This window comes from Acartia tonsa, chromosome 13 (genome assembly GCF_053477335.1).
Source record: "Acartia tonsa isolate MP-2025a chromosome 13, ASM5347733v1, whole genome shotgun sequence".
In the NCBI taxonomy this organism is placed as follows: domain Eukaryota; kingdom Metazoa; phylum Arthropoda; class Copepoda; order Calanoida; family Acartiidae; genus Acartia; species Acartia tonsa.
In genome coordinates, this window is record NC_137272.1 from 35,671,533 (window position 1) to 35,686,801 (window position 15,269).

Sequence of the window (15,269 nt, forward strand, 5' to 3'; positions counted from 1 at the left end):
ATCCTTATAACTCAGATGTTCAAAAAATCTTAATATTTGTTTACCACGATAAGGCATTTGAGACAATTCTCTAGACGTAGGTTTGACATTATTTACAATAAATTTCCTCACCTCAACTAAAACAGGATCCTTCTCCAGGCTACGACTAAATTCTCTCGCCTTCAATCTGGATGATATTTGACTGGCCGTCTCTGCTCCAATTCCTGCAATAAGACATAATTTAGGATCTTCCAATTGATATACAGTATCCAATATTAACTCTCCTTGTTCGTCTGTCGATAATTTAGATATCCTATCTTTACTATCCTTTAATGCAGTACGTGACAATATATCAACATTAGTATGCATCTTGCCCTGCCTATGTACAACCTCATAACTGAAGGTGGATAAAAAATTTATCCACCTTATGGTGAGACCAACAAAATATCCGTTCTGCCTCCAAGTAGATAGATGTTTCAGTGCAGCTGAATCAGTTCTCACGATAAACTTCTTGTGTCTCAAATAACATTCAAATCTTTCAACAGCATTTACTAATGCACATAATTCTCCTTTATGTGCTGCATAATTGGCTTCATGAGTTGAACAAACACGTGACCAACACGATATCATCTTCTCTTGTCCATTTTGTTTTTGACTTAACACCGCAGACATAGCTGTAGATGACCAATCTGTATCCAACACAAATGGTTCAGCCTCCATTCTCCAATCCGGGAACGATTTACTTATTTCTTCACAGAACAATTCTCTAGTCTTTGTAAAAGCTTCCATACTTTTTTCATCCCATTCTATTTTACTACTGTTTCTGAATTTGTTCAATGGTGCCGTAATATCAGAAAAATTCTTGAAATATGAACCATAATAATTTATGAAACCAGTAAATCTTTGAATATCTTTACCTGTTTCAGGTACTGGCCAATTCTTAATCTTTTCAATATATGCTTGGTCCATAAATATGCCTTCTGCATTTATAATATGGCCCAGAAATTTCACTTCCTCTGCAAACAATGTACATTTTCCAAGATTAATCTTGAGGCCTGCTTCACAGAATGTTCGTAGTAGAATATTCAAATGTTCCAGATGTTCCTCCACATTCATACTATATACAAGAACATCGTCCAAATAAACTAGGCAAAATGCCCTTAATTCAGGACTCAAATCCATTACTCTATCCATCAACTTTACAAATGCACTTGGAGCATTGGTCAATCCAAACGGAAGCCTCTTGAAGCAATATTGCCGTCCATTAGAACAAAATGCTGTATATTTCCTGACAGATTCCTTCAAATGCATTGAATTATACGCTGAAGTTAGGTCAATAGACGTAAAAATCTTCTTTCCTCCAAGTTTGTCAAATAGCTCACCAATGTTAGGCAAAGGGTAACAGATCTTCTCAGTTATCTCATTTAATGAACGGTAGTCCAGGACAAAACGGACTTTCACCTCGTTAGTATTTCCAACCTTCTTCTTAACAGCAAAAATTCCAGAATTAAACGGTGAATTACATTCCTCTATCACATCTGTTTCCAACCATAAATCAATCTGTTCTTTTAGTTTCTCTGCATGATGAGGATTGAGTCTAATCATCCTATTCTTGAAAGGTTGAGCTCCAGGAACCAATATCCGTAGGATCAATCGATAACGCCTTGAAATTCTTTAAAAACAAACCAACTATCCTTCCTTTCAAAGAAACATTATCCTTTAAAAACGGAACTTTATCCAACTTCAATTTATCTTTAATAAAACGAATCTTCTTTAATGTTGTTGACACATCTTCTTTAACTCTGTTCTCTTGCAGCATTGCTATCTTCTCCGCCAAAAACAAATTTCCAACCAAAGTACCAGCAGGAACAGATTTCGTAACAGTTTCAAAATTCGTGATTTTAGTCATAATTTTACCGTTCTTTCCCACCTCAGTAATTCCTTCGTTTATCAACAAGTTGTTTCGGCTACAGTAACCTTGTCTAGGAGCTATATAACACAACTATCCTTCAGGCATATTTCCCTTAGTTGAAACTTCTACCACCACTGTACTCAATGCAGGAATTTCTATTCGATTTTTCAATGAACAAATCCATTTTTGGTCTTGTAACTCAGCTACATTAATCTCAGGTTTCTTAGTTCTTGCTTTCTCCATTTTCTCCAAAACTGTATGAACCAAATTCTTCACTACAATTTTCCGTTTAGCTACTAAATTCACACTGATTCCATGCATCTCAATCCTGTTGCCGTCTTTGGCAAATATCGTCTTCACGTTATTTTTGTTCAGCCAATAACTGCCTAGGTTCATAGGTACAGTCATGCCGGAAATAACAAAGCAATCTTCTTGAAAACTGTGACCTCCAATCTGAAATTCAACATTCCGAACAACACCATCAATCTTGATGCTGGAACCCTGCACGCCTGTTGCTTTCGAATCCGTTTCTTCAATCACACAATCAAGCTTTCTAGCCAACACTTGAGATATCAGGCAGCCTCTTGCATTGCCGCTATCAATTAAGGTCAGGATTTCCATGCCATCTTTGTTGGAACATAGACTTCAGCCGCTCCAGCCGCCATCTCAGAATCTTCATGAAACTTATAAAACAGCTATCTAACTAACACCAACAGTTATGAGGTTGTAACTATCCAATTGTCTATCAAATAACTATCTATCTGTCTACAACAAATAACAAAAGAACTAAATAAAACAATTCACTCACCGACAATATTTCATCCACCAACAGAAACGTCCAAAAATATCTCTTAATCCACAATCAACAACAGAAATTCTCCGGCCAACAGAAACTCCCCAAACTATTTGTTAATCCACAATCAGTAAACTTCTCTCCGACCAATCTAAAATATTACTAACTTTTAGATGCCAATTGATGGAAAATCACTGTACATAAGAATTAGTATCGATATTAATATATATATAACAAATTTACAAGACTATTTTTCGAACAGCAATATATATATATAATGGTAATCAAATGGTAACAACATGAAACCATAACAACTCACCATCAAATAAATAATGATAACAGTATCTCCCAATCACCACAAACACTCTTCTCAGCCAATCTAAAATAAATACAATTATTTTAGATGCCATAAATAAATGTTTCACTGAACCAATAACTTGTAACACAATAAAAGAAGTTGTATTAAGAAATATGACATGATCAAACATTATCAATCACCAAGCAAATTAATCTTTCCAAATACCATAAGTTCAATTCTTTGAAATTCAATAAAATATTACCTAACAAAACTATTATTGTCAGATTAAACTGAGATGTATAAAAGGTTTAAAAGTCGAAATTCAACTAACTATATATCTCAATACCTGAGAGCACTTTCTTGCGCAGCTTTGCTTCTCTGCGCAGCTCAACTTTCTGCGCATGGCGCGCTCCACACCCGATAATCATTGCAGCTACCTCTATACACCGCCCCATGTTGCGCATACCAGCTCTGAGAGATAGTGCAAATTTCTTTGCAAATATGGTCACTCCCCCTTTCTCTCCCAACAAAAGAGACAGCTCCACCATATTTGTGCATACCAGCTCCGAGAGACAGCCCCTCCCTTCCTTCATAGAAAGAGACTTCTCCACGATTATATCTAATGCATTATAACAATTTTGCTTCATGAAATTCTAAACTTCATTAAAAATTTTGCTGAATCAACATCACTAAATCGCAATATAATTGTTTTAAAATCGAATACTTTAAATCACAATAACTGACTCATCTTTTAAAACAATTTTCCACATTTCATCAAAATTTAATACTTTTCAAATATCTAATTTCACATTTTTATCAAATTTAATTCAATTTAAAATTCAATTTAATATTTTTCAATAGCAATTTTACAAAATTGTATTCCTAATTCATTTTTCATTTTCACTTTTTATTATTCTTATCTCTGTTAGACACCACAACAGTCTGAAACAAAAATGAATTTTCCTAATTTCAACAAAACATAATCAAAAACTAAATTAATTATTTTGATTTCCATTATAACATAATCTCATAATTTCATATAGGCTTATAAACAATATGTTATCTTTTCATAATTCAAAATAAACCATCAAAATAAATTATCACAAAATTAGAGTTGCTTCGTTCACTCTTTATCATTAATTTTGTTTTGTTGTTGTTTATTTACAATGCGCATAAATCAAAACAATGCCGCGTAACAAGTAGAAAATGGAATAAGGTTTTATGATTATAATACATTCAAAACATTAAAACCATAAAATGTCATCTATAATAGCATTATTCCATGCCTCGACTTCCGCTACAAGATCGTCTTCATAATCGCTTGCCCCTAAACCATCGACATGCGCCACTTCCTTCGTATCCTCCCCTTCTTTCACCTCTCCTTCAATTTCACCAACCAATTTCTTTTTGTCCAAACTATTTTCATTCTTTTTAAAACTCTTTTGCCCCGTCTTATAAGGAACAAAAGGCTTGTTTCCCCACCGCAAAAAGTATTTTCCTTTAGGATTAGGCAACTTTTTATCTCTAATATCAAAACAATCCCTCATCATGTGACCCTTTCTGTTGCAATAATAACAAATAAAACCACCTTGAATTGCGCCAATTAAAGGAATAAGTTCAGCTGGTCCACCAAATTCATCAGCTAAATCAATTTCACATTGATTTATTTCATATGACAAATTATCTTCATCACTAACCTGATCAATAGTTATAGGATTTGACTTGGAACCAACGCCACCAACCATCGTCTTAGCCAAAGCCATCTGGTTTGTTGTACATCCTCTAGCCATTGACCCTGAAATTTGATTAAATTGTAGCCCTTTAACAATCAATTGTGCTTTAACTATTAACTCTGTCCGAAACTTCGTTATCATTCGCACTTGTCCGTCACGCTCCAAATCCAATGCAAATTGACGCATCTGATTAGCCAAAAGTGGAGATAAAACCACATTACACACTTGAGAATAGAAATCCATAAACATATCATCAGTTGGTTTCGGATACGCACGTTTCCAGAAAGATAGTATCTTATCAAAAAATGCATCAATCTTATCATTCTCATGTTGCTTAACACTCAAATACGCATCTTTACACACATTTTTCATGTCGGGTGGTAAAAATGTCTCCCGCATCTTACACAAGTACCCCTTTAATGCTAATTGTCTATTCTCCATATCAGCAGGTTTTAGTGTATAACCACAAGCGGTTCTTACACCCACACATTTATCAAACAAAATTTCCTTACACACTTGATGATTAGTCATATGATAACGTCTAGTAGTCATCCAAAATCTCTCCAAATAATCATCAAAGAAAATCACATCATCGTCAACTGCAAATTCAGGCGCATTTTTCCTGAACTGATCATCAAGTTTAGCACACGTTTCATTGTACCTATGCACATTCTCCTCCCCCTGCGAAACATACAGAGATCTATCTGGTACATAAACAAGAGATTTACACCAACTAACCTGCGAATCACTCAGTCCAGCTTCAAAAAAATTGAGCGTATTAAAATCCTCCGCATCAACCTCAGAAAGGGCTGGCCACCACATGAGAACTCCATTATAGATATTATCCACAGCATCCACTCTAGACAATTCCCAAAGTTTTATGATCTTATCTTCATTTCCCTGCATACCACCAAAAATAGGCCGAGAACCACCAGCAAACAACTTAGGCTTCTCTTCTGATCCTCCAAATCCTCCAGATCCACCAGCCGTCCTCTGCCACGGCATAGAGTTATTTAAACCATTCTGCTGGTTATTCGACCCATTCTGCTGAGTATTCTGCTGGTTATTCGACCCATTCTGCTGGGTATTCGAACCATTCTGCTGGTCATTCAAACTATTCTGCTGGGCAATCTTTTCAAGAATTCGCTGCTGGCCAGTCATAAACTCATTCACAACAGTCACATTTTCAGTCTTGATATCATTATCAACACTAGGCTCCACCACCTTATTAAGACGATCTTCCAAATCGTCTAACCGAGTAGCCAGTCCAGTAACCGCAGCAACATTAGTATCAACATTATCCGTAAATTCCTGAACTTTCGCCTCCAGCGGCGCCATTCTTCCAGTAAGATTAACCAGCATATCCCCATTGGAATGAATATCACCCTGCAGCGAGGCCAACAATTGGAGCATATACTCCTCCTTCTCCGCCGGGGACAACTTCTTGTAATAATCAATGTCCACTTTCATGGCGTCCAAAAATTCCTGAACAAAACTAAAGCAAAGAAATAATACAATGAAAAGAAAATCTGAGCCGTAGATTCGTACTACACTACTGCGCCAAAATGACGTATAGTAATAGCAAGAACAAACAGCTAAATATTCTTATAAAGTGTATTAATTCAATACAAGGTTAACATACAATAATAACATTAATATTAAGACAACTGTTCACTTTTATGTTCGTGTCGTGTTGCAGAGCAATGTCTTGCTCCGAAACCGTTGACACAAGAACTAAAAGCTAAACTATATAATACATGCATTGCTCTTAAATCAGGAAGAAAGGGACTATACATCACACAAGGATGACAACATCCATAAAAGCGAAGCTCTGAAACGGTAGGACAAACGGACATTAACACTTGTATAATGTCAGAACTGAATAATCAGAATGCGAATGTATAAGAGTCAAAGCAAAATTGTAAATAAATTTGTTGAAAAACTGCTTGATACAGGATAATGATTATGGACATACTTACATTTTAGGACTTGATTATAGAGTTGCTTCGCTTATAATATTGTACTTTGTTGTCCCAGGAATCAGTATACCAAAAATCAGACCAATCGGATAATTAGGTCACATACAAATTTGTTGTTTAAAATGTAAAAAAATCAACATGTTTTAAATGGACGTACGGACATTCTGGTAATGATTATAGAGTTGCTACGCTTTCTAACTCGTACCTAACTATTACAGGAATCACTATGCAAAATTTGAAATCAATAGGACAATTCTAACATGCTTAAATTAACGAAAAAAGCTATTTAAAAAAGTAAAAAAATCAACATGTTTAAAATGGACGTACGGACATTTTGGTAATGATTATAGAGTTGCTACGCTTTCTAAATCGTACCTAACTACTAAAGGAATCACCATGCAAAATTTGAAATCGATAGGACATTTCTAACATGTCTAAATTAACGAAAAAAGCTATCCGTGACGGACGTACGGACGGACGGACGTACGGACGGACGGACGGACCGACCCTAATTATAGAAAAGCTTCGCTTTTAAAAAGACATAGTGGTAGATTTCATCCCTTGTTTTTTTACTGCTGCTAGGTCAGGTGTGCAACACTATTATTTAGAGTGTGGGGGAATTCCTTGGTCCAAAGCAATTGTAACTCATTACCATTTGTTTGATAGGGGTTTTTCAGGGGGATGAAACCCTTTCATGGGGGGTACTAAGGGTGTGTAGAAAGGTGTATCCATCACCCACTTCTCATCTCTGGGTAAGGACTTTTAGTGGTACAAACTTTGGTTAGATCAGGGGCTGCTGTTCAGTTAATTAATTACATTTGAAATTGCCGAAAATTAAATATTTTGTTGGAGTAAAGTTGGAGTAAAACTTGTATTTTGGTGTAACTGAAAGGGAAGTGGGTAATAAGGGGGAACAAAAAAAGGGAAAGTGGTTGAGGGAAAATTTTCACTTAGAATTGTTTGTCAGAATCACATTCACTTTTCCCTAAGTTAGAGGAATTAAACCTAATAAGAAAACGTCATGTTAAACATGTTAATCAAATGCACTTAACCATCTTTTAAAAATATTTTACACATTTCAAATGAAACATGGTAGGGATAGGTTAATCGCTGTTTGGGGGAGAATTGAATTACCTGAAATAAAGAGATTATTATTAAAACAGTGTTAATAGCACTATAGTTAAAAATTGAATAAAGAAAAAATAATATTGCTTGAATTAGTAAAATTTAAATATCATAAGCTAGTTGTTTCGCCCTAATCACTAGGGGAGAGTGATAAAGGTAAGAAAAATAGCATGAAACCACACCAAGACAATTATAAAGCTTCACTGAAAAGTACAATCAATTTTTAGATCATTAGCTTCAGAAAAAAACCTTTATACTTCAAAATATACTATTTTCTTCGCTCTTAGGCTGTAGGGGGACAGAAAAATAGCTTAAAGTTATCTTTAACTTTATTTCTAAAGAACCTTACTACTTTAAATTATAGTATAGGATAACTGTAAAAATATTCTTTATGTAAAAGTTTTATTTTGTTTTTATTTGGTGAAACAAGGAATAACTATTTCTATGAGGCGATGCTTTTAAACGAATTAACAAAATAATTTTAGTATTATTATTTAATTCATTTATGTAAGATAAGATGGAAGAAAAAGTACATTCCCTCCAAGGACGTCCAAGCTTTTCTTTAAGGGGGCCAATCTATTTTTAATTTTTAAAAGTTTGAGGCGGGTGAAATCAAGGATTTATAACTTTAGGTTGTTAAACAACGTTGAACATCTATGATTGACTCATTTTTTTTGTTAATGAAAGTGAAAACAAAAGTTAATTTTTCTGTAATTAAAAACAGCATGCTATTTGAAGATAAGATGTAGACAGTTTCTTTGGATAGTTTTGACTGGTGGAAAGATTGGGAACTAAAACTCTAAAATACTGAATGTAGAATAAAACTATAAACCAACATACAAACCGATCTTCTAGAGTAGATTTGTAAATTCAGCAATATTTTTATAGGCATAATTGCACATTAAACATCAACAATATGTAAATAAATTCTCATTTATTAGCATATTCTAGCGATATAGTAGTAGCATGTGCGTTTTTATATGTGTTTGTCGGTTTGGGTGCAGAACCTATTAGATTATTATGCTTTTCGTAACGTAACAAATTAAAATTAGTTCCTACTGCTGCATCGTGAGTTGCGTGAAAATAAAAGTATGAGTAAGGGATATGCCTTGGCAAAGAAAAACAGATGCACAAAGATAGTTTATATCTGTGTTGGTTGGTTATAACTTTTCAACTTCTAGTTGTAATCTACAGAAGTGGTAATTTTTTGTAACACCATTGGGAATGTGCAGCAATCCATCGGACATTGTCTTATCCCTTGATATCCCTGAAAATAGTAAAAATGAACCTAGTAATAGTGTCTAACTTTTTATCTTTGTGACGTAACAAAAATCCATCTCTTTTTTAGGGGTTTCCTTTCCCACCTCCCCTCTCATCCTTCGATTTTTATTACGTCACAAAGATAAAAAGTTAGACACTATTACTAGGTTCAGTAAAAATTTAAGTCATCCCATTCGTCAAGTGCATATTCTCGAATGTAATGAAAAAACCGGATTAAAAAAATGCGGTAAAATTTTGAGCATTCCTTTGTTATTGACCTCATTTGAGAATTTGCATTTAATGGCGATGCCGGGATAGGTAATGTAATCATTTCCGCATTGGTGTACTTCACTTAATCGTCCATTGTCTTATCCCTTAAGATCCCTAAACAATATCCAAACTTTTCATTTAATAATTCATATTGATGCTGTGAGTATTGGTGCAAAAAATATGACGTAACAAAAAAAAATAGCCAATGAGAGTCCACTATAAATTTTACCATTGGTCAATAACGGCCTCTCATTGGCTATTTTTTTTTGTTACGTCATATTTTTTGCACCAATACTCACAGCATCATTCATATTTACTAAAACGGCAGTTTTGTTAATTTTAATTGGGGTTAATTTATCATCATTGGTGATGTAAAAGAATTTATCGCCCATTGTCTTATCTCTTAAGTTAACTGGGTATTTTTAAGCTACAAATGTTAACTATGATATTTAAACATTCAATATCCATACAGAAGCCTCAAAACAACACTAGAATTAACCTTTAAAAAAGTCGTCACAATAAAACTTTGGAGATTTATACAACCTATAAGAATACACAGTGAAAAAAACAATTGGTAACAATTACAGCATCCGGCGCTTTCATGCTTGTTAGCTTAGGGTTTGAGCACCGCAGGTATAGGCCCTTCAAGAGTTAGGCATAGGAAATTTCTACCCCCAACACTTATTTTCATTTTGTTAGAAAATAAGGGGGAGGGTGGGTTGGCAATGCTTAAAAAGCACTTTGCATCAAGGCACAGAGCATCCTCTTGTACGTAAAAATATATGGATACTGCTAACTGATTAACCGATATGGGTCTCCTTTACGATGTAGCTTTTCATATATCCTGGGAAGACAGGACGTTTTAGTAAATTTTCGTGTTAAAATCATAAAGAAAGATATACAACGAGTCGGAAGTATGGTTTATTAATAGGCTGGTGTGCAATCACTACCGAAAAAAGGTTTGCTAAGGTTCAAAATCAAAATACTATAATATATAAGAAAAAAAATGATAAACCAACAATTATATTATCGCAGATATTAACAAGGATGACAACATCCATAATAGCGAAAGACAACGAACATTAACACTAAATGAGTCACTCTGTAAAGTTTGAAATCGACAAGACAATTCTAACATGCCTAAATTAAAGAGAAAAGCTATCTGTTCCAGACGGACAGACCGACCCTAATTATAGAAAAGCTTCGCTTTTAAACATATTTTAATAATAGCAAAGTCAAAAAATTAAAAAAAGTTGTAAAAATTAAAAAAAAAACTTATTTCTCTTTCAATGACCTACTCCTGCATTTCTGGCAAACATTCACGAATATTATGTTCTTTTTAGACATCTAAATAAAAAACGGGGGTAAAATTATCCAAAGTATCTTAAATTAATTTAATTTCCAAAAATGGTTTGCGTTAAAGATTTTTATTTGTATATATCGTTCTCTTTTTTTGGAGGTGAATTTTCTTATTTTGATAATTGTGAGGCAAAATATTTTTCTATTGGGTACCATATCCCCCAATAACAATGAGGGAGGGAGGGGACATTGGGCTGTTTATTAAACTAGTTCCCAAAGATTAATTTCTTATTCGTTGGCTTAACAACTGAGTGTCCAAGAGTTACCTATCTAAGAAGGGTAATTTTGTGCATTATCATCGGTGATTTACACCAATTTATCGGCAATTGTCTTATCCCTTTAGATTCCTGTTAACAATCGAAAACTAGAAAACTAATGTGCAATCTTTTGTGAAGTAAATTCTAATAAAATTTTTCAAAATCTATAGAAATATAAAAAGGCAATTTTCAGCTTTTGTGTTCATATTTTTTATAAATTCATCGTTTTATTCAGTTATACAAAAAGATAAATTAAAGATAAAATTCCTTCTCTAAATGGATTTTATTTTTATATGATTATTTTTAAAAGCGAAGCTTTTCTATAATTGGGGTCGGTCCGTAATTCCGTCCGTCCGTCACAGATTTTTCGTTAATTTAGGCATGTTAGAATTGTCCTATCGATTTCAAACTTTGTATGGTGATTCCTGTAGTAGTTAGGTACGATTTAGAAAGCGTAGCAACTCTATAGCCTAGCCGTTACCAGAATGTCCGTACGTCCATTTTAAACATGTTGATTTTTTTTACTTTTTTAGCAATAACTTTTTATATGATCTAATCATCCGATTGATCTGATTTTTGGTATGTTGATTCCTGGGACAACAAAGTATAATGTTATAAGCAAAGCAACTCCATAATCCAGTCCTAAAAATGTAAGTATGTCCATAAACATTATCCTGTATCAAGCAGTTTTTCAACAAATTTACTTACAATTTTGCTTCGACTCTTATACATTTATATTCTGATAAGCCAACCAATAAGAAAACGTTAACATAAAACTTTGGGGACTAGTGTAATAAACAGCCCATTGTCCCCTCTCTCTTTGTATATGAATAAGTATGTGTAGAATTTACTCTACTACTATAAAAGATAGGTGTCTGATATTTTTTTTGTGTGTAGATTTCCCTTTCTAAAAACTTAAACAACAATGGTTTTTGACTGTACTTAATCCATTTCAATTTTTTCTTTATAAAATTACTAGCGGCTACACCCGTAGAAGCCTCTAGGGTCACTAGGGTTGGGGGATGTCGGTCCCACCTTCCAATATAAGATTTTAGTTTTAAAAATAAAAAATAAAAAAAGGGTCATTTTTTTCAAGGGAGAATTTCTCTTGGAAGGGTGGTATTACCCTCCCCTAAAATAGTTAGAAACCTTCCCACGACCTATGAGAAGCTACACTGTAAAGTAGAACCATATAAGATTAGCTGTATAAACAAGATCATTCGGAACAAATAGACATACATACATCCGGTTACTTATATAATACAACATTCTGATCGTTTCCAATAAAAGGTATTGTATGCTTCGCACTTATGAATGTCAATTTCCATGCCGTGTTGAAAAACTTTATTTTTACTATTGTAAGATGAAAAATCAACAGCCTTAAAGAACCACTTTACTGCCTTTGAATTTTGAATTATATAAAAATGAAATCCACACAATTCAAATAAAACCTTAAGGCTCAAAAACTTTACAATGATCATACCATACTTTGAATAAAAAAACTCAAATGTTTCTAAATGTTTAATTTTCTTGAAATATGACGAGCCACGATTGTAAGTAGTAACCGAACCAAGTTTCTTATGACAAGGGAATTCAAAATTTGTCGGTGAGCAATCCAAATAGTAAAAAGCTTTAAAACCTCAAAAACCTAAAAAAATCAAAAAATAAATATGTTGAAATATCAAGATTCTCATTTTTAAATTTATAGAAACCAAGTAGAGTTTGGAACCAATAAATCAAAAATCAATAACAACACCGAAAGTTTTGCTTTAATCTAGAAAAATTATTTCTTTTTTGGAGGGGGGGGGGGAGCTATGACACTTGCGGAAATGATTGCCCAACCTATTTGTCTGGCGGAGTTGTAGCCTTGACCTGATACGACCTTGGTGGCTGACATAATTTAGGGATATGTAACAACAAGGATAAATACATACATAAGTAGCGAAGCACAATATATTATAAAATAGACACAAACGGACAAAGTTAGTTGAAGAGCAGAGGTGGATTCTTAAAAAAAATTTGCCCCCCTAATCGTTTAGTGGGGTAAAATTGTTTTCGTGAATAATCCTCCAAAATCACATAGAAAATCTGCAAAATTTTAATAAAATCTTATGTTAATAACCCTTCTATGATTTTGTTTAATTTTTATAGATTTTTAATGTGATTTTGGTGGATTTTTCACAAAAACAATTTTGCCCTACTAAGCGATTAGTCGGGCAATTTCTTTTTAAGAATCCACCTCAGATGTTTAGTTGTAATTACAAAAAAGAGAGTTAATATGAAAAAGACTCGAAGTAAATCTTGAAACCTTTAAAAAAAGACATACGGACAAATTAATGTACAGAGTATAGACTAGATGTGCATATGTCATAAGAATCTTTATTTATAATATCAGCTATCTATCATCAATAGCAGCCGAGAAAATAACATTTTTTGCAGTACTGACTTGCGGGCGGACAGACAAAGTGAATTATAGAGAAGCTTCGCTACTACAAAAGAACAATACTGAGCTGGATCTTTAAATAATTTTAGTGGTGAGCCAGATCGGGGTGAGCCGAATTTCAGCCAATCACAGCGCGGCATTTCATAAAATGCTGTGCTCTCATTGGTGGAAAGTTGGCTCACCCCGATCTGGCTCACCACTAAAATTATTTAAAGATCCAGCTCTGGTTTAAAAAAATGCAACAATAACTTGTAAAAAATATTCTAGATCAAAAGAAAAGAATAGTATAGTATTACACAGTTCTTCATGCCTGTTTTGTAAGTATTGTAAATTAACATTCTTCTGTTATTTATTCATGCCTTTATATGGCTTTCGTGGCTGATATAATATAGGGGTGTGTGAAAAAAAAGGGCAATAATGTTCAAAGATTTCTAGCATCGTTTTATATCCAGCTTTCTACGAATATAAAAATGTACAATCATAAGATTAAAACCAGTTTTTTTAGCCGGTGCCTTTGGCACCTCGGGGCTAAAAAAACTAGTTTTAATCTCATAATTGTACTTTCTATATCCGCGGAGAGCCGTTTATAATACGATGCGAGAAATAACTATTCTCGTATTCATATTTTTAGCCGATGCCTCCGGCACCTCGGGGGTAAAAAAACTAGTTTTAATCTTATAATTGTACATTCTATATCCGCGGAAAGCCGTTTATAATACGATACGAGAAATAACTATTCTCGTATTCATTTGAATCCGGTGGATAGGAACCGGTTCTCATGAATACGAAAAAACTATGTCTAGCATCGTATTATATCCAGTTTTCTACGAATATAGAAATGTATATATACGCGGAAAGCCGTTTATAATACGATACGAGAAATAACTATTAAACAATTGGACAATCATAATTCTAAGTATATGTAATTGCAATGCAATGTGAAAAATAAAGATTTTTTATACCTAAAATGCTAAACTATTTTCCATTATGGCTTCGAAAAATCCATTTATCGTATCGTATTATGGGCAATTTTTTTCGAGTAATGAAATAAACATAACCAAAATAAATGCCAATTAAGTTGATTAACCCTACAGCTTTCCATGGAAAGCTGTCTATAATACGATACGATAAATTTAATAGCAGTATTGAATTTTGCCTAATGTGACTTGTACACGGAAAAGTGGCCAAAACACGTTTTTTTTTTTTTTGGGGGGGGGGTAATATATCCCTAACTCCCGAAATAGTATGGGGTCATTTCTAGATACTAAAGGTTATAAAGATAAAAGGTCATTAAGATAACAAATCATAGGAGTATTTGTTTAATTGTTGACTTTTGTCAAATGTGCCTAATTCTAAAAAGCGAGACTTTTATATATATGTATGCCTGTCCTTCCGTAACGGGTAGTTCTGATCTTAGATTTTTCCTATTGACTTTTAACTCTGCATAAGAATTCCTGTAATAATTGGGCATAAATTTACTTGGTTTTTACATGGTGAATCATATGACTATTATACAAATATTGAGAATTTAAAACTTAAATATCAAAAATTGCACAGTAGATGCTAATGCCTAAAAAATATAGCAGTGACTTTAACGAAAAATAGAAGGCTATCGCCTATTTTGAGTGTATTCTGTAGTTCCATAACTATTTTATATCATTATTAGTGACAGCGCTTCTAGAGGCTTGTAGGAGAACTTGAGGAGAATAGGGGGGGGGGGGGGAAGTCGCCCCTCCAATATTAATTTTAGTATTAGAGTATTCTATTCTAGGAACGTGGAGATACATTTTCACAAAATAGTTAGAAACCTTCGCTGGGCCTTAAAAAGAAGCTTCACTGCAAAGGAGAACAAAATCGGTTC

The 15,269-nt window shown here is 33.7% G+C and overlaps 2 protein-coding genes across 8 annotated transcripts in view; both read right to left on the minus strand.

The window, feature by feature from the left end:
* Positions 1–15,269, minus strand: part of LOC145304150 (uncharacterized) — a 125,121-nt gene that overhangs the window by 80,076 nt on the left and 29,776 nt on the right. The window lies entirely within an intron of this gene.
* LOC145304354 (uncharacterized) lies at positions 4,691–6,185 on the minus strand. Its single transcript, XM_080146222.1, has 2 exons — positions 5,454–6,185; positions 4,691–4,777 (listed from the first exon to the last, which is right to left on the minus strand). Exons 1-2 carry the CDS (start codon positions 6,183–6,185, stop codon positions 4,691–4,693), a joined length of 819 nt encoding a protein of 272 aa, XP_080002348.1.